Here is a 22,872-nt window from a genome sequence, read left to right on the forward strand (position 1 = left end):
CTATGCACTTTTAAAAGTATGGTATATGTTGCTAAATCTCCCCTCCTCACTCCATCCCCCAAGAAACTAATTTGCACCCATATAAGCCCACACTAACAGTGAAGTGGACACAAAAATAACGATACATGTTCTCTGTAGGAAACCTGAAAATAGAGAAAAGGACTAGGAAGAAATTTTAAGTCGTCTGTCAGCCCCAACACCTAGAGATAACACTATTGGCCACGTGAATTTAATTTTAACGTAACTTTTACTATTTTAAAGTGGATGTAGGATGTAGAGAGAGAAAAATCTTCCTTGTTGGTAAAGCAGAAAGTACGATGATTACGCCAATAAATAATTCCCTCATGGTCCTCTTTCCCAGGAATTTAGGTGAGAAATTTTTACCCTGTCCATCTTTGAAAGAACAAGTTAGCATTCTCATCTCCGTGGCAACGCAAGGCTCCATCGCGTGTGGAGCTTTTGAGTGATTGATAGTGACCGCGTCCAATTGAATCTTTTCATTGGCCGCTTCCAACCAATCGAAAGGAAGCAGGGGCCTAGGGGCGTTTCCTCCAGTGCAGGGGCGGGCAGCGTCGTCCTTACGTCTGTCGTGCGTCATCAGTCTGCGCCAAGGGGACGTTTGGCGCGCTTCGCTTAAAGGACTGGTTGCTGTTTTGCCGCGATGAGCTGCGCCGGGGCGGTGGCGTCTTGCTCCCTGTGGTGGCTGCGTACGGGCGCCCCACGGCCCCTCTCAGGTAAACGGGGAGCCCGGCTGCGTTCCTCCGTTGCCCGGGAGTTTTCGCCTGGGGTTTGGGCCGGAGAGGTCACGGGGAGACGTTTCAGTGCGTCACAGGGCTGCGACGGGGCGACGAAACACCGGTGCGGGCGGCGGGACGGGGCCTGTAGTGAGCAGCGCGAATGCGGGGCGAGAAACGGGTGCTTTTCAGTGGTGACGCTCTGGGGCGGCTCCTCAGGGTGGGCGCGTTGCGAAATGGCACACCTGTGCCGTGACGTCACTGCAGGTGTGGTCAGCCTTCCGGGATGGGGACAGTGGGCGACCTTGAGAGTTCAGTGCCCCGGGGGTGCCTTCGTTGCCAGCCCTCAGGGCCTTGCCAGGCAGAGTGTAGTCATGCGACCAGCAGCGTCTGCCAACCCCATTCCCACCCCCGAACTTGCTCGAAAAGCAGCTTTTCAGGTCCCTGCCCTGACTGACCTACAGGGTCACGGAATCTGTAGTATTTTAACAAGTCCTTGGAATGATCCGTATGCTTTAGAAAGTTTGAGAAGCACCAGGGTAGCGGAAGGAGCATCGCATTTGGAGTCGGGAGACTTGGGTTTGAATCCTGGCTGCTTCTCCTTTCCTTGTTTCATCGGAGCTGCCTCAGAAAAGTGTGAGCTGCTTCTCTCAAAGTTACATCGTTCGCGTACCATCTTCATAATTTTGCCTTCTAGCAATGCCACTTGTGTTTTCCCTTATTTAATATGGTGTTTTTTTTTTCTATAACTGTGTTCTATTTTTTAATTAAGTAGTTTCCGGGAAACTACATCCTTATGGTAAACAGATGACCAGTATCACCTGCCCCGAATAGAGTAATCATAAAAAATAAATACGCTGAAAACAAAAAGTTATTAAATTGCATTACATACTGTTGTCTACCAAGGCTTGAGCCCAAGCCTTTCTTTCTGGTAAAAAGGGGAGATGAGCAAGTGTTAGGAAGGTGTAAACTGAGGCAGTTTCCTTGATGAAATCAAAAGGATTGGAAGAGAATTTAAAAAAAAATAACGCTTACTCCATGGGTGTTTTGTACTGCACATTCATAAGCCCCATAAGACCTTCCCATATGCCACTTAAAATCTCCCAGGTATTTAAAAAAAAAAAAAAAAAGTCTCCCAGGTATCACCACTAGTATGTATTTCACACTTCGGGAAAACACAGATATAAAATGATGCATTCGAGTGCTTCTAGCACTGAGCTTCAAGTATATTTTATTTTTTCTGAAATTTATTTAAAAGTGTGTGGCAATGCAGGCAAAACTCAGAGGATTGTTGAACATGACTTTTGATGCTCCTTTACTGAGCCAAGGAACATAACAAGAATCATTCTGTTCCATTTATAAAGTTACTTTGATTCCTGTATCTCATTTTGTCTACATGATAACTCAGTAAGAAAGGTTTTAGTGTATGTGTCCCCTTAAAAAGGAAATGACCTGGTTATTACCAATTTTATATGTAAGAAATGGCACTTGTGATTTGTCTAAGGTTAGCGTTTGAGACAGAACACGTATTTTCTGACACTAGCTCTGCCTTTTCTGTGGTCCATCCATACTTATTAAAGACACCTTGCAGAGATTGTGCAAAGATAGAAATGACAAATATTACAATACCTGATCCTTCCCATATCACCCCCAAAACTTTCTGAGGTGCCTGAATCTGGAAAGATGGTGCAGTGCTAGGAAACAGTCTGGTGTGTTTTTAATATAAATATAATCCTACCCATCAGAAGTCAGCTGTGTGTTTGAACTCTTCCTATGGCCTCAGCCCCTTGCTATTTTTCAGTATATGGTTTTTTTTGAAAGCTGAGTACTGGGTTGTCTTTAAAGTTCTTTCCCATGTTTTTGGATGGGAGTAACAAATGAAAGAACAAGCAAACAAGTTTATTTTGAGAAATAGAGCTAGCTCATCATTTTCAGTTTCAATTCCTGGGCCCCATCTTTCTGCAGGGAGGTCAGGGTGGTGGAAACAGCAGTCCTTGAACTTGGAGGCAAAAGCTTAGGACAGGCTACCTTGACATTGTCAAATGTCTCAAGTTGTTCTCCGCATAAAAACATGGCTGCGGACCACAGTGACCCATTGAAGGCACAGAACTGAGTGGTACGTTACATTTGGTAAAACTTGGACTGCATCCAGTTCTTGGGGTCCAGTTCCTGGACTCCATCCACTTTCTTGAGTCAAATACACTCAGTGGGATGGAGCTGGTTTTCAGAAGAGTTCAAGATCAAAGCTGGGTCACCATGCTTCAGACCCCTATGTCTACGCTCCTTTGTTTAGAGTGAGGCATTTAAAACCCCACATGACCAGAAAGTTCACATGCAGAACCACCCCAAATTCCACCCCATCACCTTGTGTCCAAAGCACTCAAGTCTTTAATGAAAAAATTGTAGATGTGCCCAGAATGAAATTCTGGGTGTTGACATTAGCTTAAATGAAAAGAAGTATCTATGAAAGACATACTAGTCACACATAAGAGCCTTGGAACCCCCCAAGATGGTACCAATACAGGTCAAAGTTCAAATTACAAACTAAATGGTCTCTGTGGGTCTCCATTTCCATATCTGCAAAGTGGGGTGATAAGACCTTACACACCTAAACACATTACAAAACCCTTAGGGGGAAAAGAACTTTTGGGATGCCCTCATACAAGGCTCAGAGAATCAAGTGGTTAACATTAGAAAAATTTAAAAGGCAATATCAAATCTGTCCTGAAGAATTTACATTTTGAAGGCAAGAAGAGTTTGGTTGAATTGGTTACGTACCATAATGAGGTGAAACCCGAGTTCTGAGGCTCATTTCTCAACATCAGATGCCCATGGATGTGGGTGTTTGAAGAGAACGTAAATCTGTGCTTCCCAGCCTTGGCTGCAGAGAAGATTCATACACACAGCTTTTTAAAAATATCAGTGCCCCCCTCCCAGAGATTGGCTGGGGAAGACCATCCCTGCTTTTGAAAGATCCCTTGGAAGTTCTGTGCAGCAGGGTTGGGAACAAACTGGACCAGAAGGGGTTGGGTGAGCTTGAGAACCACGCCCATGTAGACAGTTGCCACATTAACTGCCTGAGAAGATAGGCTCAGAATTTCCAGATCTTCATACACTTAAAAGTGAAGCCAGAAATCCAGATCGTTAGCTAAAAATCTTCTGTGTTAAGTGTTGGTAACGAATTCACTTTAAAAAAAAAACAAAAACACTGCAGGTTAAACAATACGCTGATGGCACCTCCCTGTGGACCTTTGCTCTAAGGTGTCTGTCAAAGGAAAGATCTCAATTTGACCTGAGAGTAACGAAGAATCAACACTTGCATTGCAGCTTCTGGAAGAAGGATCGGTGTCAGGTTGTGCAGTTCGGGAATGGTCGCAGACAATATCAATCGGGCAACTGTGCACCGGATACTCAGGGTGGATCATGCCGGGGAATACGGAGCGAATCGCATCTACGCGGGGCAGATGGCCGTCCTGGGTCGGTCGAGTGTGGGGCCGGTCATTCAGGTGAGCGCTGCTTTCTCAGCCTGGTCTACTCAATGGGGAGGGGAAGGGGAAGGATCCTTCCCCTTCAGGTAATGAGTCCCAGTAGGTCTTGCGTTCTCAAGGGACATGCCATTGTCCTCAAGAGAGTGAAAATTGGATATGGAGGGCAGTGAAAAGCATATTATTTTTATGTATGGAGCACAGATAGACATGTAGTACATAAACAGATATATGGTATATCTGTAGCATTAACATTTCTGGGGCCGACCTGGTGGCTCAGGTGGTTGGAGTTGTGCTCCTAACGCCAAGGCCACCGGTTTGATTCCCACATGGATCCATGAGCTGTGCCCCCTACAGCTAAGATTGTGAACACCAGCTCTCCCTGGAGCTGGGCTGCCGTGAGCGGCCAGTGGCCAGCGTGAGGGGCCAGCAGTCATCGTGAGTGGCCGGCAGCAGGCGAGAGCTGCCATGAGCTGCCATGAGTGGCTGACCGAGAACTGACGACTGACTGCCTCAGCTGGGGGGAGCACAAGGCCATAATACCACATGGGCCAGGGAGCTGTGTCCTACACAGCTAGACTGAGAAACAGCGGCTTGAACCGGAGTCGGAGAGAGGTAGGCAGAAGAAGGGGGGGGAAATTTCCTGGTGGAGGTAGGTGATAATGAAAAAGGGGTTGAGAAACACCACATTCAAGGGAAGTAACAGTTTCTGAGAGGCTGTGGTCCTGCCCCCAGTGGAGATACTTTATACTGAGATGCAGAGGAAGAGGCCTAGGCTTTGTAGTCACACAGACCTGGCTTCACATTCCAACTCTCCCACCTCCTGCTTCCCTTGGGGAAGTCACATGACCTTTGGGTCTCCATTTCCATATTTGCAAAATGGGCTGATAATACCTACCTCTGGATTTTGGTGAAGAATAAATGAGCTCCTGTAGAACATCTAATACCACGCCTGGCATGTAACAGACACTCAGCCAAGTTAAATTGCCTGCTCTGAGTCCTAGGGCAAGTTACTTAACCTCTCTGTGCCTTACTTTATTTATCTGTATAATGGGGATAATGACAGTTTGTCCTTCACAGAATGGTCATGCAGCTTTAATAAGCTGCCACATAAAGCGGTTCGACAGCGCCTGGCACTGGAAGTGCCTTTGTTAGCTGTTACTGTCATCTTCCCTTTCTCCTTTGTGGGAAATGATACTTACGTGCTAGCAATCTGGAAGGAAACTACACAATAGCTAATAGGTAAACTACACAGTAGCTCATTCTGCCCTCCTGATTTGGAAATGAGCTGAACATCTCATTCCCAGGGGTGTGGACCCATCTCCTTGAGTAGGCACATTGTGGGTCTGAGGGGCTTCGGCCAGAGCCATGGCTCATGGACAGAACACGTAGCTTCCTTGGGATATAGCAGGCGGCCTATCGAGAATGCTGACATGTCTTAATGTTTCTTACAGAAAATGTGGGATCAAGAAAAGGACCACTTGAAAAAGTTCAATGAATTGATGGTTACATTCAGGGTCCGGCCGACGATTCTGATGCCCTTTTGGAACGTGGTGGGGTTTGCACTAGGTGCGTGTCTGTCTAGAAGAGCTTATGGGAGCTGAGGGGTCGGGGATGATTAAATTGTTCAAGTACCACTTCACAATCCTTGTTGTGTCCTCCTATAGCATCTTTTTATTTGCTGAATATTTTCCTAAAGTTAAATTTACTTACTCTTTTCACTTATATTTATTTAAGATAGAATCTTAAAATCATAGTTTTATAAACAGAAGGTACAGTAAAAATAAATAACAGGGGGTGGGGGAAGGTAGAGCAATTCCGTTGCAGCCCGATAATGTGCCCTGACAAAGGTTCTAAACCTGAGATCCGCTCACTCTTAAAGAGGGAGAGAGTAAATGGCATCGGAGGATCAAGACGTACCCCAAATGACGGCTTTGTCCTTGCCGTCATCAGAAGGCTTTGAAAAGCGAATAGCACTCTCACTGTGTGATTCGAGGTTTAACACGGTCCCCTGGTGCCACCTGGAACAGTGGTTTTCAACGTGTGTGAGCTGCTCCCGAGGACATTTGGCAATATCTAGAGACTTTTTTGGTGTCCCCTCTGGGGACACCACCAGCCTCTAGTGGATAGAAGCCAGGGACGCTGCTGGACATCCTACGATGCTCAGGGTGACCCTCACAGCAAGGCCTTACCCAGCCCAAAGTTCCTAGCGCCCAGGGTGACAAGCCCTGGCCTGCTGTGACCTCCCTTACGAGTGTCAGTCAGTCCCATCCTCTCCCGCTCGGGGTTTGACAATTCCAGGTGCGGGAACCGCCCTGCTTGGGAAGGAGGGAGCGATGGCGTGTACCGTGGCCGTGGAGGAGTCTATTGCACGTCACTACAACAACCAGATCAGGACACTGATGGAGGAGGACCCAGAAAAGTATGAGGAGCTGCTTCAGGTGTGTATGTGGCTACACTCTGGGAAGGGGCTGGGGAAAGGCACAGGGCTAACGCAGTTTGGTAAGAAGGGACAAGTACAGTGTGAGGGACCTTAGAAGTCTCGGCAGGCGCACTGAGGCACAGAAAGCTGAAGCCATGTGCCCTGGTCACACGGGGCAGAGCTGGGACTCGAGCCCGTGTCTCCTGAGCCCGGGCCTGCATTCCCTCCACTTCCGGATGATTGGTAGATGGAGCAAATGCTGCGAGCACGAACCCCTCAGATCCAATACATGAACTAAGAGATACTCTCGGTTAAGTTTCCACAGTGGATAAGGGAACGGGTGTTTTTTTGTATTTTGTTCTTTTAAGCCTACATCAGGGGTTGGTAAACTATGGCCTATGGCCACCATCTGTTTCTGTAAACCAAGTTTTGTCGGGACACAGCCACACCGATGCATTTACATGTCCATGGCTGCTGTCCTCTCCACAGTGGCAGAGTTGAGTAGCTGCGATGGGGACCCTACAGCTTACATGTTTGCCTGCTGCCGTCTTAGAGAATGATATAAGGCTTTAGCCTCCAAAATTAGCCAGCACCGCAGGAGAGGTGGGGTGCTGACTTGATTCGATTTCTTTAACAAGGTGATCAAGAAATTTCGGGATGAAGAGCTGGAGCACCATGACACAGGCCTTGAACACGACGCAGAACTGGTGAGACCTACCTCTACTGTTTGCTTGTGGTGCTCTGGGCACCTCTTTGGATGGTGGAGGGGCAGGAGGGTTTCCATCCCCAGAAAAATAGATTTCAGCGTGACCGTCAAAGACAGGAAGCCCATGCAGTCCCTTGCTTTGGCCAAAATCACGCAAATGCATTGCTCCCAACCGGGAATCTCATTTCTTGCTTCCTCCCTCATCCTATTGGCTAACAGCTTTTTTTCCTGTTCTGGTGAGAAACCAGGCAGCTCATAGCTTTGGCAGTAGCGGAGTTGTTCTCATTTGAATTGATTTTTTTCCCCCCCAAATTAAAATGAATTGTTTCTTAGCTCTTATTTCCTACCCAGAGAAGTCCCAGCGGTGCCATGCCAGGCTTGGATCTCACAACTAACAGTGAATGTTGAATGTGTTTCTTTTGTTTGTGTGTTGTTAACAGGCGCCAGCGTATGCCGTTTTGAAGAGGGTTATCCAGGCCGGATGCAGCACCGCGATATATTTATCAGAAAGATTTTAAGGTATGTCCCCTTTTCCCTGTCTATAAAAGATGATAGTGATTTAACAGGTGACATTGGCAGAAAAGGAAATGTACGGTTATTGTGACAGAGCAAGGACTGGGTGCCCGACACGCATGCATAGAAGCCGATACTATTTCTGAGAAATGGCTTTATTGCGAGCTCTGCCCGCAATGAGACAGGAGGCAAAGCTCCAATCTGTTTCCATGACCGAGGGTTTTCGGGCTCCGTTGAAAGGAAGAAGCGGGGGAAGCTGTGCATATTCTGTGGAGTTCCACGGATTCAGCATAATGAGAACCTGGTTCGAAGGTGTTTGAAAATCAGGGCTTTCGTGCGTCGCATGTTTGAATTCGGGGGTGGGGCATCTAGTCTGTCGTCCACGGTGGATTTTGACCCATGGGCGGTTACTTTCTCTAGTGCGTGTCCAACTGTCCGACTTTGTGTCTGTGGCCTTGTTTTGTTATCTCTGAAAACCGACTTCCTATCTCTTTAGAAACAGGACAAGGCCACGTTAGGCTGGTTCTGAGGTTACGTTGTTAATGGGAATTTTGTTAATAAACTGCGAGAGGTTTTTTTAATTAATAAAACTCTCCAGTGTTGCTTTTTTTCTGTGTGGCTTTAAGTCCTTAGGCTGACAGCTCACCAGGTGTGTTCCAATTACAGCAAACCAAGCTGGTCCTTGTTTGGTTGGTAGCTAATTTTTTCCTAAAACATCAAGAATGAATCATTAGGAACGTTATAGGAATCTAAGAGAAAAATATTTGAGTTTACTGGTAACAGAAGGTAATTTAAAGCACAGGGATGTTTAATATTGACAAATCAGGACTGTCAAGTTGACCAAGTAAGTAAAAGATCCATTGTTTCAATTTTGAATTGTGGATTGAGGGCAGGTTACTTCCATCAGAGAATATACTAAGTTGCAGATTATTTGCCGAATTGCATTATCATCATTTCCTTTAGGTCTGTTACCAAACGAATGGACCAACATGGTCTAAAATTTTCATAGTGTTGAAATCTTTTATGATTTGCCAATTTTCACATAATTTACGAAAAACCTTGGTCCGTGGTTCTCTCTGACTGCACATTAGAATGTCCTGAGGAACTTTTTACAAATGGTGAGATTGTAAACCAAAGATACTAGATCAGAATGGCTTCCAGTGGTTTCCAGGTGATTCTCGTGTGAGTTTGGACTGGGACCCTCCCGCCCCAGCTTGCAGAGTCAGCTTCTCGTGGTGATGAGAAGTGTCACTAAGGCTGGGCCGTCGCCGCATCCTGGGTTGATTAGCTCCGTGTGTTGGGGCGTGACCTGCCTCAGTGGGGTTCAGTTTTGAAGGGTAGTTTTCCTAAGCCAAGAGTGAATTCAATTTTATGTGCTCCAGTAAATGAATCTGATGATAATAACTGTAACCCAACATGGGGGAGGACGGTTAAAGACCATTTGAGATTCCAGACTCTTTTGTGCTGGGTTCCAGTCGTCTGGAGTGTGGTTTAGTGTAGTTGGTGAACAACTGAAAAGCCGAGTTCCTTCCTCCACAGCTACGGCCTCGTGTTGGTGTGATTTATATGTGTGCATTTTGCGTCTTTCCTATTGAAGACCATGCGTTTCTTGGGGGCAAAACATCTTTTCCAGTTCCTGGTATGTTCTAGGTGCCCATTTAAAGGAAGGGAGATGAGATGGAGGGAAGGAGAAGGAAATAGGAAAGGAGGAGAAGGGAGACAGGGAGGGAAGGGTCAGTGTGTTTTTCAATAGCTGCAGAACTGCTGTGGAAACGCCCTCCTGGGCCGCTTTCCCTTTCCTCTAGGTCTCTCGATGCTCGTGATCCCAGGCTGAGGTCCTTGGCCCCACCTGTCTCTCATTTTTCCTTGGTGTCTCATCCCACCATGGGGCTGATTCCTTCACATGTGTATCACCACCCCAGATTTCTCATTGTCGAAAGTCCCACTTGCCACCCAACCCCTCTGCTGGGAAGTTGAAGAGAATCTCAAGCTCCACCTGCCCCAATGGCTTTCCCCATCACAGTAATGGCATCTCCGTGCTCTCACTCTCAGGCCGAATCTCTGGCATCACCTTTGACACCTGCCTCCCTTATACTCCCATCCAGGTGACCAGGCCATCAGGTCCACCAACCTTTTTCCACTGCGTTCACTGCTGCCACTCGGGGCGCAGCCACCCTCCTCTGTCACCTGCGTTATGTGAGAAGCCTTCTAACTCTCCTTCCTACCTTATCCTCATCCACCTGCAATCCATTCTCAACCCAGCAGGTCGGGTGAGCCTCTGAACCGTCAGCCAGACTGCGTTAGCTCTCAGCTCAGAACCTCCCAGCGGCTTTTCCCAGTTTTCTCAGACTGAATGTCAAAGTCTGTAAAATGGTTTACAAGACCTTACGTGACCCCATTCCATCTGCCTCACTCTGCCCCAGCCTGCAGGCCCGCTCCTGCCTTGTGGTCTTTGCCGTGGCTGCCCTCCCCCTGGAACACTCTTTCCCAGGTATCCACATGTCAAATCCCTCAGCAACTCCGAAGGTTCTGCTCAAATGTCACCTTTTCAAGGAGGCCACCCTGACTGCCTTTTTCAAAATTGCAAACCCCACCCCCTTGCTCCGCTCTGCGCTTTTTCCCTCCATCCCACTTAGCACCTTCTAGCATATTATATAATATACTTACTTGTCTGTTTCTTGTCTGCAAGAATGTAAGCTCGGTGGGGCAGGCATCCTTGTTTTAGTCACTGACCAGATACTCGGTGCTCAAGACATCGTTACTGATGGGAATGAGGGAAGAAATAGTTAGAAGGCATTTTCACAGAACTGGCCATTCAGGACTACTCCTGTGTGCTTCTCAGCAAAATTCAGTGGACATGTATTGTAAGGGTGCTGCCAAGCCAGGTGAGCCCCTGGGCCCCTGGTCTGTACAAATTGTTTTGCCATAACACTCAAAACCTTGCAGCCAAGAGAGAGAGAGAGAGAGAGAGAGAGAGAGAGAGAATGCTACCAGGAAACCAAAGGAAGGCCATTCTTTATGCTTTTTGCTGATGATTAAAACAGACTGTATATCCACACGGAAGAATGATCTCAAAATGGACTGAAAATCTAAATGTTGATGCTAAAACTCTAAAGCTCTTAGAATAAAACATAAGGGTAAATCTGTGTGATCTTGGATTAGATGTGACACCAAAAGCACATGCAACAAAAGAGAAAAATCGGTAAATTGGACTTTGTCAAAATATTTGAGTTTGTCAGAATAAAAGCTTTTGTGCTTTGAAAGACGCTATCAAGAGAGTGAAAGACAACTCACAGAATGGGAGAAAATATTTGCAAACCATATATCTCATAAGGGATTTGTATCTAGAATATGTAAAGAACTCTTACAACTCAACTGTAAGACAACTAGCCCAATTAAAGACAGGCAAAGGATTTGCATAGATGTGGCTCCAAAGAAGACATACAAATGGTCAATAGCACATGAAATGGTGCTCAACGTCATTAGTCATTAGAAAAAAACACCATGAGGTACCACTTCACACTCGCGAGGCTGGCTACAGTCAAAAAGACAATAAATCAAAAAGAAAATAATAAACATTGGTGAGGATGTGGAGAAACTGGAATTCTCATACATCGCTGGTGGGATTGTAAAATGTTGGAGCCCCTTTGGAACATGGTGTGGCAGTTCCTCAGACAGTTAAACAAAAGTAATGGTCATAGAATTAAGGATATCACGCAGTAACTCCTCTCCTGGGTATAAACCTAAAAGGAATGAAAACATGTTCAAACAGATACTTGTACGTGAATATTTGTAGCAACGTTACAATAGCCAAAAAGTGGAAATAACCCAAAAGTCCATTAGCTGGTGAATGGATAACCAAAATGTGGTCTAGCCACACAGTGGAATATTATTCAGCATAAAAAGGGATGAAGTAATGAGACGTGCTACAACGTGGGTAAACCTTACAAAACCTGGGGCTTAGGTACAAAGTTTCAGTCCAGAAAGATGAAAATAATTCTGGAGGTGCATGGTGGTGATGGTCACACAACAGTGTCCAGAATGCCACTAAACTCGACACACAAAAATGGTAAAAATGGTAAATTTTATGTTATACATATCTTACCACTATAATAATAAAAATAATTATGCTAAGTGAAGGAAGCAAGACACAAAAGGCCACATATTGTATGATTCCATTTATATGAGAATTCCAGAAGAGGCAAATCCGTAGACACAGAAAATATACCTGGTTGCCTCGGGCTGCAAGGGATGGGGTGTAACTGCTAATGGACATGGGGTTCCTTTCTGAGGTGACGAATGTTCTAGGATTAGATGGTGATAATTGCACAGCCTTGTGAATACACTAGAAAAACCACTGAATCGTACACGTTAAAGAGGTACATCTTATGCTTTGTGGATCCTAGCAATAAAGCAATACAGGATGTAGAGTTTTATGCTGTATTTGAAAGCAGATTTCTGTCCAGGCTGTTGAATGGGGAAATGCTTCCTCTCACGGATCATCCTTTCAGCCAGCAGAGCATCTAGAAGCCTGGATCTGAGACGCTGGTGCTGTTTGTCGCCCTCCTGTGTCAAAGCTGATTTTGTCAACATGGCAGTCCGGAGCCGTAGGCATCTGAAGGCACTTTGTACAATCCTTATTAAAAGCCCAGATTTGCTGCTGTTTGGTTAGCATCCCCTTCGGAATCGATGGCTGATGCCTTGTGCTTCTGAGAGCTTCCAGAACAAGACCAGAGACATTTTCTGAATCCCCCTCTGATTGTTCTTTATTTCATTACAGCTTGTCCTCATGTATTAACAAGGTAATCTTGCCTTCCCCTTACTTTACTGCTCTGACCTTTCAGGGGAAATGTGATTTTAAAATTGGACACCGCCCAAAGATGATGCCAGGACGACAGAGGATGTTATTCTTGCAAGCAGTGCAGCTCCGAAGATGTGATCTGAGCTATTGTTCTTTGCATGTGTTTGATTCCCTCTCTACTCCTTGTGATGCGACAGCACTGGTGTCACCTGGGAGCGTGTTGGAGATACGGAACTTTGGGCTCCTCCCCCAGACCTGCTAGCTCACCATGTGCATTTTAACAAGACGTGGGTTTACAGTGTGTCCCCCAATTCCTTGGTACTCCCTGTTCAGTGGGCGAGTGTGGGCTATACTTAGTGACTTGTTTCTAACAAACAGTATAGTGGAAGTGATGGAATGTGACTTCCAGGGCTTCTAGGTCATAAAAGACATTGCAGCTTCCCCTTTTCCAGGATCATTTTCTTGGCGGGGCTAGGAGGCAGCCAGCTGCCCTGTGGTGTGGACACTCAGCAGTTACTCTGTGGAGAGGGTCACGTGGCCAAGAACCAAGGCCCCCGGCCAACAGCCATGTTTGTGCAACATCTTAGAAGTGACCATCAGCCCCAGTCAAGCCGTCAGATGACTGCAGCCTCATGAGAGACCCAGAGCCAGAATCACCCAGCTCAGTCACTCCTGAATTCCTGACTCTTAGCCACCACGTTAGATAATAAATGTTTGTGGTTTTCAGCTGCAGAGTTTGGGGCTGATTTGTTAGACAGCCATAGATGACACTCACGCAACAGTTGCAGGCGATTTGGAAGCACAGTCAAGTGGGAGAAGTCCTGAACTAGACCATGAATTCCTGGAAGGCAGAGACCACCTCAGTCATTTCTGTATCTTCAGAGCTTAGCACAATGCCTGAAACTCAGGAAGGTTTTTTTAGCCCAAATGCAAAGTTAAGTTGCCCTGTTTTTTAAAAAATTACAACTCTTTTTTGTAATAAATAATACATGTATGCACATGGTGAAATATTCCAACAGTGCTGAAGGTTTTTACAATCCAAGTAAATTTCCCTGCAGACCACTTGCCGATTACCAGAAAGCTGACCACTTGCCTTACTTTGTGATTATTAGCAATCCGTCACATAAGATGGTACACTTTTTTTTCTTTTTCTTTTTTCTATTGCTTCCAGAAGTAATGTTTGCCTCAACATCAATATAAACTGCATATAGGAAAGAAAAAAAGAAAGCGCCCCCTAGGCTACCGAGTCTCTTCTTACTTCCTCTTTTCCCCTAGGAGTGGATATTTGGGTTATTAGTAACAGACTTTGGGGACCTCTAATGCCTCAAGGGGACCACCTTTGAACATAGTTCCCATAGAATTTCAGGAGGCGTGACCCCTTGGGGGTCTTGGCCCTTTGGAGATGCCACACCACCTTGAGAATATATTAAAAACTCTGGACCCTCAGCTAGGGCCTACTTAAGACCTCGTGATCCAGTGGTTTGAGAAGAAAATCCGACCTTTCCCGAGGGAGAGGAACAAAAGAAACCTTTCCTCAAAGCCGCCCTTCTCTGGCTATGCCTAAGCACAAAGCACTTTCTGTTGAATACGTTCTCAAAGGTTTAAAAGGCTCCCTTTGCCTTAAGGGACGTGTTTCTTCCCACTCTTGCCTCCCCGAAATGGCAGCCCTGCAGAGCTGTGCCTGAGCAGGACCGGTCCTTTGATGATGGATGGTGTAGGAAGAAGGTGTGCCCCTGGGCGCCTCAAGGGCAGGGAAGGTCTCCGACTTCCCGGCACCCGCCTCTGGCCACCAGAGGGCACCCTCGCCTCGGAGTCCCAAGTCCCGCCGGCCGCACCAACCTTGCTAGTCATTTCCATAATGACACAGGGACAGTGACCGGCGACCAGGGCCAGGCGATTGCTACGTGCTGTGAAAATCTGGCCTCGTCATCCCACCTCCTGATCTCCGCCCGTGGACGGGAGTGGAATGGCGCATTTGCCCACCGCACGATGCGGAGGTCTCAGCGGGCTGCCCGGCTCTGCGCTGGGTCACGGACGTGAGCGTCCTCATCAGGGCGGAGGCATTTTCTTTTTCAGGAAAGAGACAACACGGGGGAGGCCCACGAGTCTCTGTGCACAGTACCCCATGGAGGAAGGAGCTTCGGGCGCCCAGCGCTTCTCCGTAGTTGGCGCCGCTCCCCGGACGTCTTCCTTCCGTCCACATGCCCTGCCCTTCAATGAGGAAGGCTCTTCACCCTTTCAGGGACCCCTGTCTCTTAGATGAAGTCATCCCACCCCCTCCCGTCCCAACGTGCCCCAGCTTCCTGTGCTGGTGTTGCATTCTATCGCTGCGTGGTGCTTCCCTGCTTTCCTTCTCTGTCTCCAATCTGCCAGCGAACTTCTCAGATTGGTCAAGGGCTGTCCCAGCGCCTGGAGCTCAGCAGGCCCTCAGCCAACGTTTGCTAAACGAATCTAAGCCGGGGGGAAAAATCATGTGGGCTCATAGAAAGGAAGGGGATGACTTGAAACAAGTAATGACAGGTACTGACAGACCTGATCTCAGTATGAACACACCTAGAAACTTCTGGATGAAAGTAGGAAGTGGGGAAGGAGGGTCAACCTTGTGAGTGTCCTTCAGTCCTCTTGTCCATCTGCACCCCGAACCCTGCCCGAGCCTGGCAAACATGTCACCTGAAACCATGTCTCAGCTCTTCCCCTCACAATGCTTTTGATTTATTTGTTGAGAATTTCTCATTGCGGTACTTCGTTCTTTTTCTTGTTTAAAATCTCACAGTTACGTTTCCAGTTATATGGAATGTCCTAATGCGTAATCCTGGAATTCTTAACTAGGCGTGTACATCAGAATAAACTCTTGAGATTAAGAACAAATTACAGATGTTCTCCCCCCCCCCCACCCCCCCGCCAGTCCTGCTGAAGCAGATGCTGTGGGGTTGGGCCTAGGGGATGGATATGGTTTAAAAACTCACACGGGCTCGATGTGCAGCCCTGGTTAAGAATCACTGGGTTAATTCCACAAGGACTTTATTTTAAATCTGCCCCAGATGGACGCTCCTCCCTGCTTTCCAGCCCACTGTCTGGGTTGAGTCAGGGTTTCCAAGATGTGACTTGTTGTTCCGATTTTCTGCAGCCCATTCGGTGCCGTGACAGCTGGTAACATGTTCCAGACCAAGTTGTCTCCATCAGGTGGAAACAGTGGTGACAGCAGTGCTCCCCGTTATGCTGGAGGGAGCAGCTTTTGTGTGGTATTTTCCAGGCCTAACTTCCAAGTGGCTTTATGGAAACAATAAAAAAAATCGCATGGAGATGCCTCCTGTTGCACTCACTTGCGCATGCTGTGTGTGTGTGTGAGTGTGTGTGTTTAAATAAGACAACATAGGCATAAAAAGATTATCTCAGTTACTTATTTGGCTGCTTTCAGGGAGCATGTTATTCTAAGTGCTAAAAGAATTTTAGAACATGACATTCTCACTCCTCCCTTATAAATCATTTAGAAGAGACACAAAACATCTTACCTTTGCTTCTAATACGCTATTAACTCTGCTAAATGAAAAATCCTTCCCTCATTTTCTTCAGGTATGGTTTGATCCAGCAGCTCACATCAGACACCTGGCTTCTGTCTCACTCTCCTTTCTCTGCTCTTCAGTGTCAAAATTGGTCTCCCAGTCGCCCTCATGTATGGCAGCAGAATAGCTGCAACACTTCCATACATCACCTCCCAACACCCCTCCAGCCACAAGAAGGGTGAGAGTACCTTCCTCTGTCTTCTGCCGAAGAGAGAGAAAACTTTGCTTTGCCAGAATCCACAGTACATGCTCCTCCCCCAGTCAGGTCACATTCTTTGCCCTCGACCAATCACTGTGGCCCAGGGAATTGTGGTGCTCTCATTGGCCAGACCTGGTCACATGGTTGCTCTTGAAGTTGGTGGAGTAGGGACAGTTCCATGCAAGCCACTTGGGCCCAGAGTGGGGTAGGGATGGTTTTCACAAAGGAAGCCAGAGTCCCCTTTGGCTTCCAGGAGAAGGGAGAACAGATGTTGGGCAGGTAAAAAGGCCCAATGTCCCCTGAGCTCAGAGTTCATGATGGAGACAGAACTTGCGTAGATGTACATGGGGCAGTGGGCTGGACTGGATCAGGAAAGATGAGAGCGGAGGGGGCATTGCTATAGCGCTCCCCTTGAGGATGGGTGAGGGCTTTGTGGTGACTGAGAGGCAGCGTAGCATAATGATCTAAAACACCTGGGTGTGAATTCTTGCTCTGCCACTTACCAGGCATTACTAACCTCTCTGTGCCTTAATTTACCCACTTGTAAAATGACCACACTTGTTGTCATGGATGCACCTGAAAACAATATGCTATGTGGCAGAAACTAGTCACAAAGGACCACATATCATATGAGTCCATGCACACAAAATGTCCAGAATAGGCAAATCCATAGAGACAGAAAGTAGATTAGTGCTTACCTTGGTCTGGGAGGAGTGGGGGTGCTGGGGGTGATGGCTAAGGGGTTCAGGGTTTCTTTTCAGGATAATGAAAATGTCCTAAAATCGACTCTGGTGATGGTTGCACAACTCTGAATAGACCAAAAGCCATTGAACTGTACCCCTTCCATCTGAATCGTATGGTGTGTAAATTATGTCTCAATAAAACCTTTTTTTTGAGGACAATATGTGTCAAGTGCTTTGAACAGTGCCTGGCACATCCCCTCTGCCTGCCCCATCAGACCGGATGTCATAGCAGCTTCCACGGTCGCAGGGCTTCACCTGGGACAGCTCCCTTCATCCTGCCCTCGCCTTTCTGAACAGTCCCGTCATTAAACGCCATTCAGTGACCCTCTTTTGAGCGCTTCTCTTTCCTGCCAGGACCTGACTGCATAGAAAGAACCTCTCCAGAAGAGCAGGACTCGTGGGCCAGTCAGGTGGACACATCAGATTGACTAGTGATGGTCAGTTTTAGGCGTCCACTTGACTGGGTCACAGGGTGCCCAGACATTTGGTCAAACATTATTCTGGGTGTTTCTGGGAGGGTGTTTTGGTTGAGATTAACACTTGAATTCGTAGATTGAGTAAAGCAGATTGCCCTCCCCGATGTGGGTGGGCCTCAGCCAATCAGTTGAAGGTCTGAATAGAACAAAAAGACTGACCCTCCTGAAAGTAAAGGGAGTTCTCCCTGCCTGACTGCCGAGCTGGGACATTGGTCTTTTCCTGCCTTCAGACTTGAACTGAGACATTTGTTCTTCTTGGGTCTTGAGCCTGCTGGCTTTTGAAATGGCACTCCACCATCTGCTCTCCTGGGTCTCCAGCTGGCTGACTACAGATCTTGAGACTTGTCAGCCTCTGTAATCATGTGAGCCAGTTACTTATAAGTTCTCTCTCTCTCTCTCTGTTTCTCTCTCTCTCTCTCTCTCTCAATATATATATATATGTCCTATTGGTTCTGTTCTCTGGAGAACCTTGACTAACACACCAGCCAAAGGAAAAAATGAGTCAATAGTGAGTTTCAGGCTGAATAACTAGGAAAATGATCAAAATATAGGACAGAAATAAAATCATATCAAGGGAAGTGACTGGTTTTGGAAGAAGGTTTCTTTTATTCACAAACATTTCACTAAGCATCTGCTCTGTGCCAGGTGAAGTGCCAGCCAAAGGGGAATCAAAGATCTGCCCAGCTGTGCAAACTAGAGGCCCAAATCCAGCCTTCTGACTCTTTCTTCAGCCTTACCCTCCACATCAAATTAACCTTAAGATCTGTCATTTCACCTCCTCGAATCGCTCTCAGGTCCATTCCCTTGGCAGGTAGGGATGGCTTTCATTGGAATCACCATCCCCCATCCTGTTAGATCCACGATGTTTTGTAATGATTTCACTTCGGGAGTGAGTAGGCCAGGAGGAACATGGGCCTATTTAAAGTATTTGAAGAGTTGTCTGTCGTATGTGAAATTAGGAAATGGGAAGTCCCTGGCATTGATTGGAGTATATGGGCACAATCTATATTTTACATTGCCATATTACTTAAGGTGATAAGGAAGGGTGCAGCTAACAATGTGAATTGTTTATTAGGGGGAAGAGGTAGCGTCTGAAGAAAAATTACCTGCAGTTTTTCTATAAAATGCCCTTAGTCAAAACAGGGCCTAGAGTAAAGATGGGAAGGAGAGAGAGGGCATCTCCAGATAGGGGGGAAAGACACCCCCCCACCTCCCGGGTGACAGCTAAGTCTGAATCCAATTCCCCTAAGGGTCACTTCATACTTCATCCGCGTCTGAAGGAAGGGAACCTTAAGGAAGTCACAGTAAGGAGAGGCAGCTTCGACCACCCTCACCTCTTTGGCGTTCTGTGGGCCATCGCGCTTATCCACCCAGTTCCACGGGAGTCCCGGGGAGGTGCTCAGACTGTCCGTCATCTTGGGCGAGGTGGGGTGGGGCTTGTCCATTCCCCACAGGGAGAGTCCAACAGCAGGAAGCCTCCTCCCCACATTCCCCATTTCCTTCTTTTTGTTCTAGATGAACCGAGATGAAGGAATAAATCACTTTGTAAAAGAGCATCAGGCTTTGGTATTGATTCCTAAGTGGCCCTGAACAAAGCTGGAGATTATTTGGAAGTTTGATCAGGTTTTGAAAAGTTCAGACCCGTCGCCACTTCCCAAGTGTTAGCCACCATCCTCTCATACCCGATGCCACAGTCTCCAACTTGGGCTCCCTCCACGTGGCAACTGGATGTGCCCATGGGACTGTGCTTGGGTCAGTGATATATAAACAGTTCTTCGGTGGGTGGGACTCCCAGGAAAGCGTCTTAGGAATAGGGCAGACAGCTGAAACGGGTTCTTTTTGCCTTCCCCCAAATGTTGCATCCACCCTGGGATGTGGATATGATGGCTGGCACTCCAGCAGCCATGCTGAGGATACAGTTCAACATGCACAAAAATCACGTGTGTACAAGGAAACTGACTGTGGCCTTCCTTGTGATAGCAAAAGACTATAACTGACCTCAGTCCCTGCCAGAAGGGGACCAGCTGAGCAGCTGACGATTCAGCCATACCACGGATTACTCTGCAGCCATTGCGAAGAATGAAGTGGCTCAGATGCGATTCAGACAATCTCCAAGGTTTACTATCGTGGGGGTAAACCAAGATGCAGGACATTGTAAGTGGAGCTCAGATCCTAGCTAAACCACTGCACTAGCCTGATGAGCTTGCGCCAGCTTCTCCGTCTTCAGGTCAGGGATCTGCACTCTGGCCCTGGAGCAAATCCAGCTATGGTTGTAAAGCAAGTTTTATTGGAACACAGCCACGTCCTCCATTTCCGAGCCTGTGGCTGCTTTCCTGCTGCATTCGCAGACTTGAGTACGTGCAGCAGAATGCCTGTGGCCGCAAAACCCAACGTATTTCTTTACTGGGCCTCACAAAAAACATTCGCTGACCATCTGATCTAGGCCTTATTCTCATTGTCTTTAAAATGGGTTGAAGAAAGCATGACTTTCTTCATAGAGATCGTAAGGACGAAGGGACACAACAGAAAAACTACTTAGCACTTACAGTAAACTCTCAACGTGGCTTGTAATGATTATGATCTCATTGAGTTTAGTCTCCTTTTCCTACAGCAGAAACTTTTCCTGCAGCTATTTAACCAATGTAAGTTTCTTGCAAATCCACGTGGATTGCTTTAGGTATTAAAGTGGAGCTTCCAAAGCTAGTAAACGTGTGTGTTGGGGGAGGTTGGCATTGAGTTGAGGGATGAGAAACCAGTGGTGGTTAAGTATGGAGAGCAGGTCGTTGTGTTCAGTGTCCTTTCGTTACAACGTAGCTACGGTGCTGTAGGAACTCAATTCTTGTTTACAGCAACGAGCCTGTGGTAAAATCGGTTTCATTGTATGTCGTTTCGCTTCAAGGTGCAGGACCTATTGACGTTGTTCAGTGAGGAGTTCATGTTCTGTGCGCTCGTGTGCGGTACCTGCTTTCCCTGTGTTACTTCACTTACTACCGGAAACTCGAAGATCAGAAAAAAGCCACGAATAGTTGATGGCACCCAGGGAGTAAGTCTCTGGGCGGGAGACTCATACCCAGTGCTGCTTACCTACAACGCACGTGTTCTTCCTGCTCCAGAAGCATCTAATTACTGAGCCATGTCCACTACCAGACAGGCTCTGGGACCACTGCACACTTCCCTGTAGTTTGCCCAGAGCGACCCTGGCCACGCCTATTGTCCGACGTAACTATCCACGGCATCTATTTCCCGCTCAAGAGTTTGGACGCTGAATTCTATGGCCTCCGTTGTAATGTACGGGGCTTCCAATGTCAGCTCAGTGAGGGATGAGATCTTTGTTTTGTTCATGGTGTTTATTCCAAACACCTAGAACGGAGGATGGCACAGAGTAGGTTAGGTGGTCAATAAATGTGTGTTGAATCAATGATGGTTGAGTGGATTATCAGGTGAAGAAAAGCCACACAGTGGGGCGAGGATTGTTCTCGTAATATAGCTCTGAACACACACGAATGCCTGGCTCTTGGTCCCTCTCTGTGGTTACAGCAAGCTGGGCCTGGTCGGGGTCTTGTGTTTTGACTCGTGCAAATCAGACACCTACTTCATACCGGTATGGTCCAGTTGGTCATCTCAGATGAAGGAAGTATTGTTCAAAGCCTCCCACAGAATGGGGGTGTGGCGGGGGGGGTCCCTCACTCAGGGTCAGAAATGAAGAACATCAAATCGAGCCCCGGGTGACTTTATGGAGGAAAAGGGAGGTAAATTATGTCCTCGGCACAGCTTGACGTGCAGGCCGGGCTGGTAATCCATCCCTTTTATGCGTAGTGTGTCGTGGCCACTTCCAGCTGCAGAAGAAAGCCTGACCTTTGAGAGGGCTATAAAAAGACGGCTGATTTCACTCCTCTCCTCACAATGTGCCTTTAACAAAGGAGGAAAAGTGAAGGGCTTCTGTGTTCAAGTGAAAGGTACACAAAAGCAACCCAGCATTTTGTCAGCTCCGGGCAGCCTGATGTGGCTGGGCGAGAACCTAACTGTGGCTGCTGGCAGAGGGGCATCCTTTCACGCCAGCCCTCCAGCACCGTCAGGCTGGGGCCGGGCAGGTGGTTTGGGAAGGCTGGGCCAGAGCTTCAGAGCCAGGAGTCCGAGATTGTTGGCTATGCTGGCTCTGGAAGATTTAGCAATCACACCCACAGTGTGATGGGCTCAAGGTCGGATGAAGGGCATCATACCCTTCAGTGAGTCTTCGAAGCTGCAATTGATAAAGACATTCCAAAGGCTGATAGTTGCTGCGGGTTTCAGAGAGAGGGTTTCAGAGGAAGGGAGCGACTTGTGCCTGCTCCCCATCCCTCCCAGTGTGGGGCTGGGGAGGGGGAGCTTCCCAAGTCAGCAGGGGCCAGGAAGGCACGGATTGTCAGCAATAGCCTTGAAATCATTTCCTAAATTCCCTAGGAAATACAGCTTGCGCTGTCTCCCAGAAACCCTACACACCTAGCTGACTTTTTCCGGGGCTGGAACCCGTCACTGCATTTCTCTGGTTGAGCTCCATGAGATGTTGTTTCTTGGGACCGTGTTGAAGGGAAATAGCCGTCTTTAAATGCTAATCACAGGCAGCAGACGGGAACTGGGAGAGAGTGAGGGGACAGCAGATTGCCAGTTCCCATGGTACGCGTGCAATCGGGAGGCCATGTGCTCGATGTGCTCGGTGGTAGGCAGGCACTTCCCCTGCAGTGTTTATATTGTGACTCTCCTCCCCTCCGCCCTCCCCCATTTCCTGCTCCAGCCTCTTTCTGCCACATACTTAGGGTTGAACTCACATAAATTACAAGTGCTCCTCCTGTTTTCCAGACCGCAACAATTTCCACCCATTTCCATATGTTCCGCCTTCATTTTCAAATGTTTTCTCCTGAACAGTCTTATGGGTACACATCGCCAAATGGTGAACAGCGTGGGGTTTGGTTTTGGGATGAGGCTTCTTTGTTTGACCCTAACAGAAAAACTGTAAATGCTAGAGAGTTGGCTGCCCGTGGAGAGATTCAGATACCACCAAAACAGTGATCAGTATCTCAGATCAGGCACCTCTTCCAGGTCACAGGGTTCCAGCCGACCTGCTCATCATGAAATTGGTATGTGACCACATTGCTGGCATCTTTCCTGAAAAGCCCTGCAGCCTTAGCTTCTCTGCTGAAGTGAAAGCACACTCATGTGAAACCCACCAGGCCTGTCTTCTTTACCAACCTGA

At 47.4% G+C, this 22,872-nt stretch overlaps 1 protein-coding gene across 10 annotated transcripts; it reads left to right on the forward strand.

Moving 5' to 3' along the window:
* The first annotated feature begins 576 nt into the window (after positions 1-576).
* COQ7 (coenzyme Q7, hydroxylase) lies at positions 577-21,060 on the forward strand. 10 transcript variants are annotated; one of them, XM_019753051.2, is made up of 7 exons: positions 577-734; positions 4,062-4,240; positions 5,674-5,788; positions 6,521-6,660; positions 7,280-7,348; positions 7,788-7,866; positions 12,372-15,963. In XM_019753051.2, exons 1-6 carry the CDS (start codon positions 662-664, stop codon positions 7,863-7,865), a joined length of 654 nt encoding a protein of 217 aa, XP_019608610.1. In that variant the 5' UTR covers positions 577-661; the 3' UTR covers position 7,866; positions 12,372-15,963. The 10 variants fall into 10 exon arrangements, with proteins under 10 accessions (XP_019608610.1, XP_019608608.1, XP_019608609.1 ...); XM_019753049.2 differs by having other exon boundaries at positions 12,705-15,963; XM_019753050.2 differs by having other exon boundaries at positions 15,789-15,963.
* Positions 21,061-22,872: the final 1,812 nt, after the last annotated feature.

This window comes from Rhinolophus sinicus, linkage group LG18 (genome assembly GCF_036562045.2).
Source record: "Rhinolophus sinicus isolate RSC01 linkage group LG18, ASM3656204v1, whole genome shotgun sequence".
Lineage (NCBI taxonomy): Eukaryota > Metazoa > Chordata > Mammalia > Chiroptera > Rhinolophidae > Rhinolophus > Rhinolophus sinicus.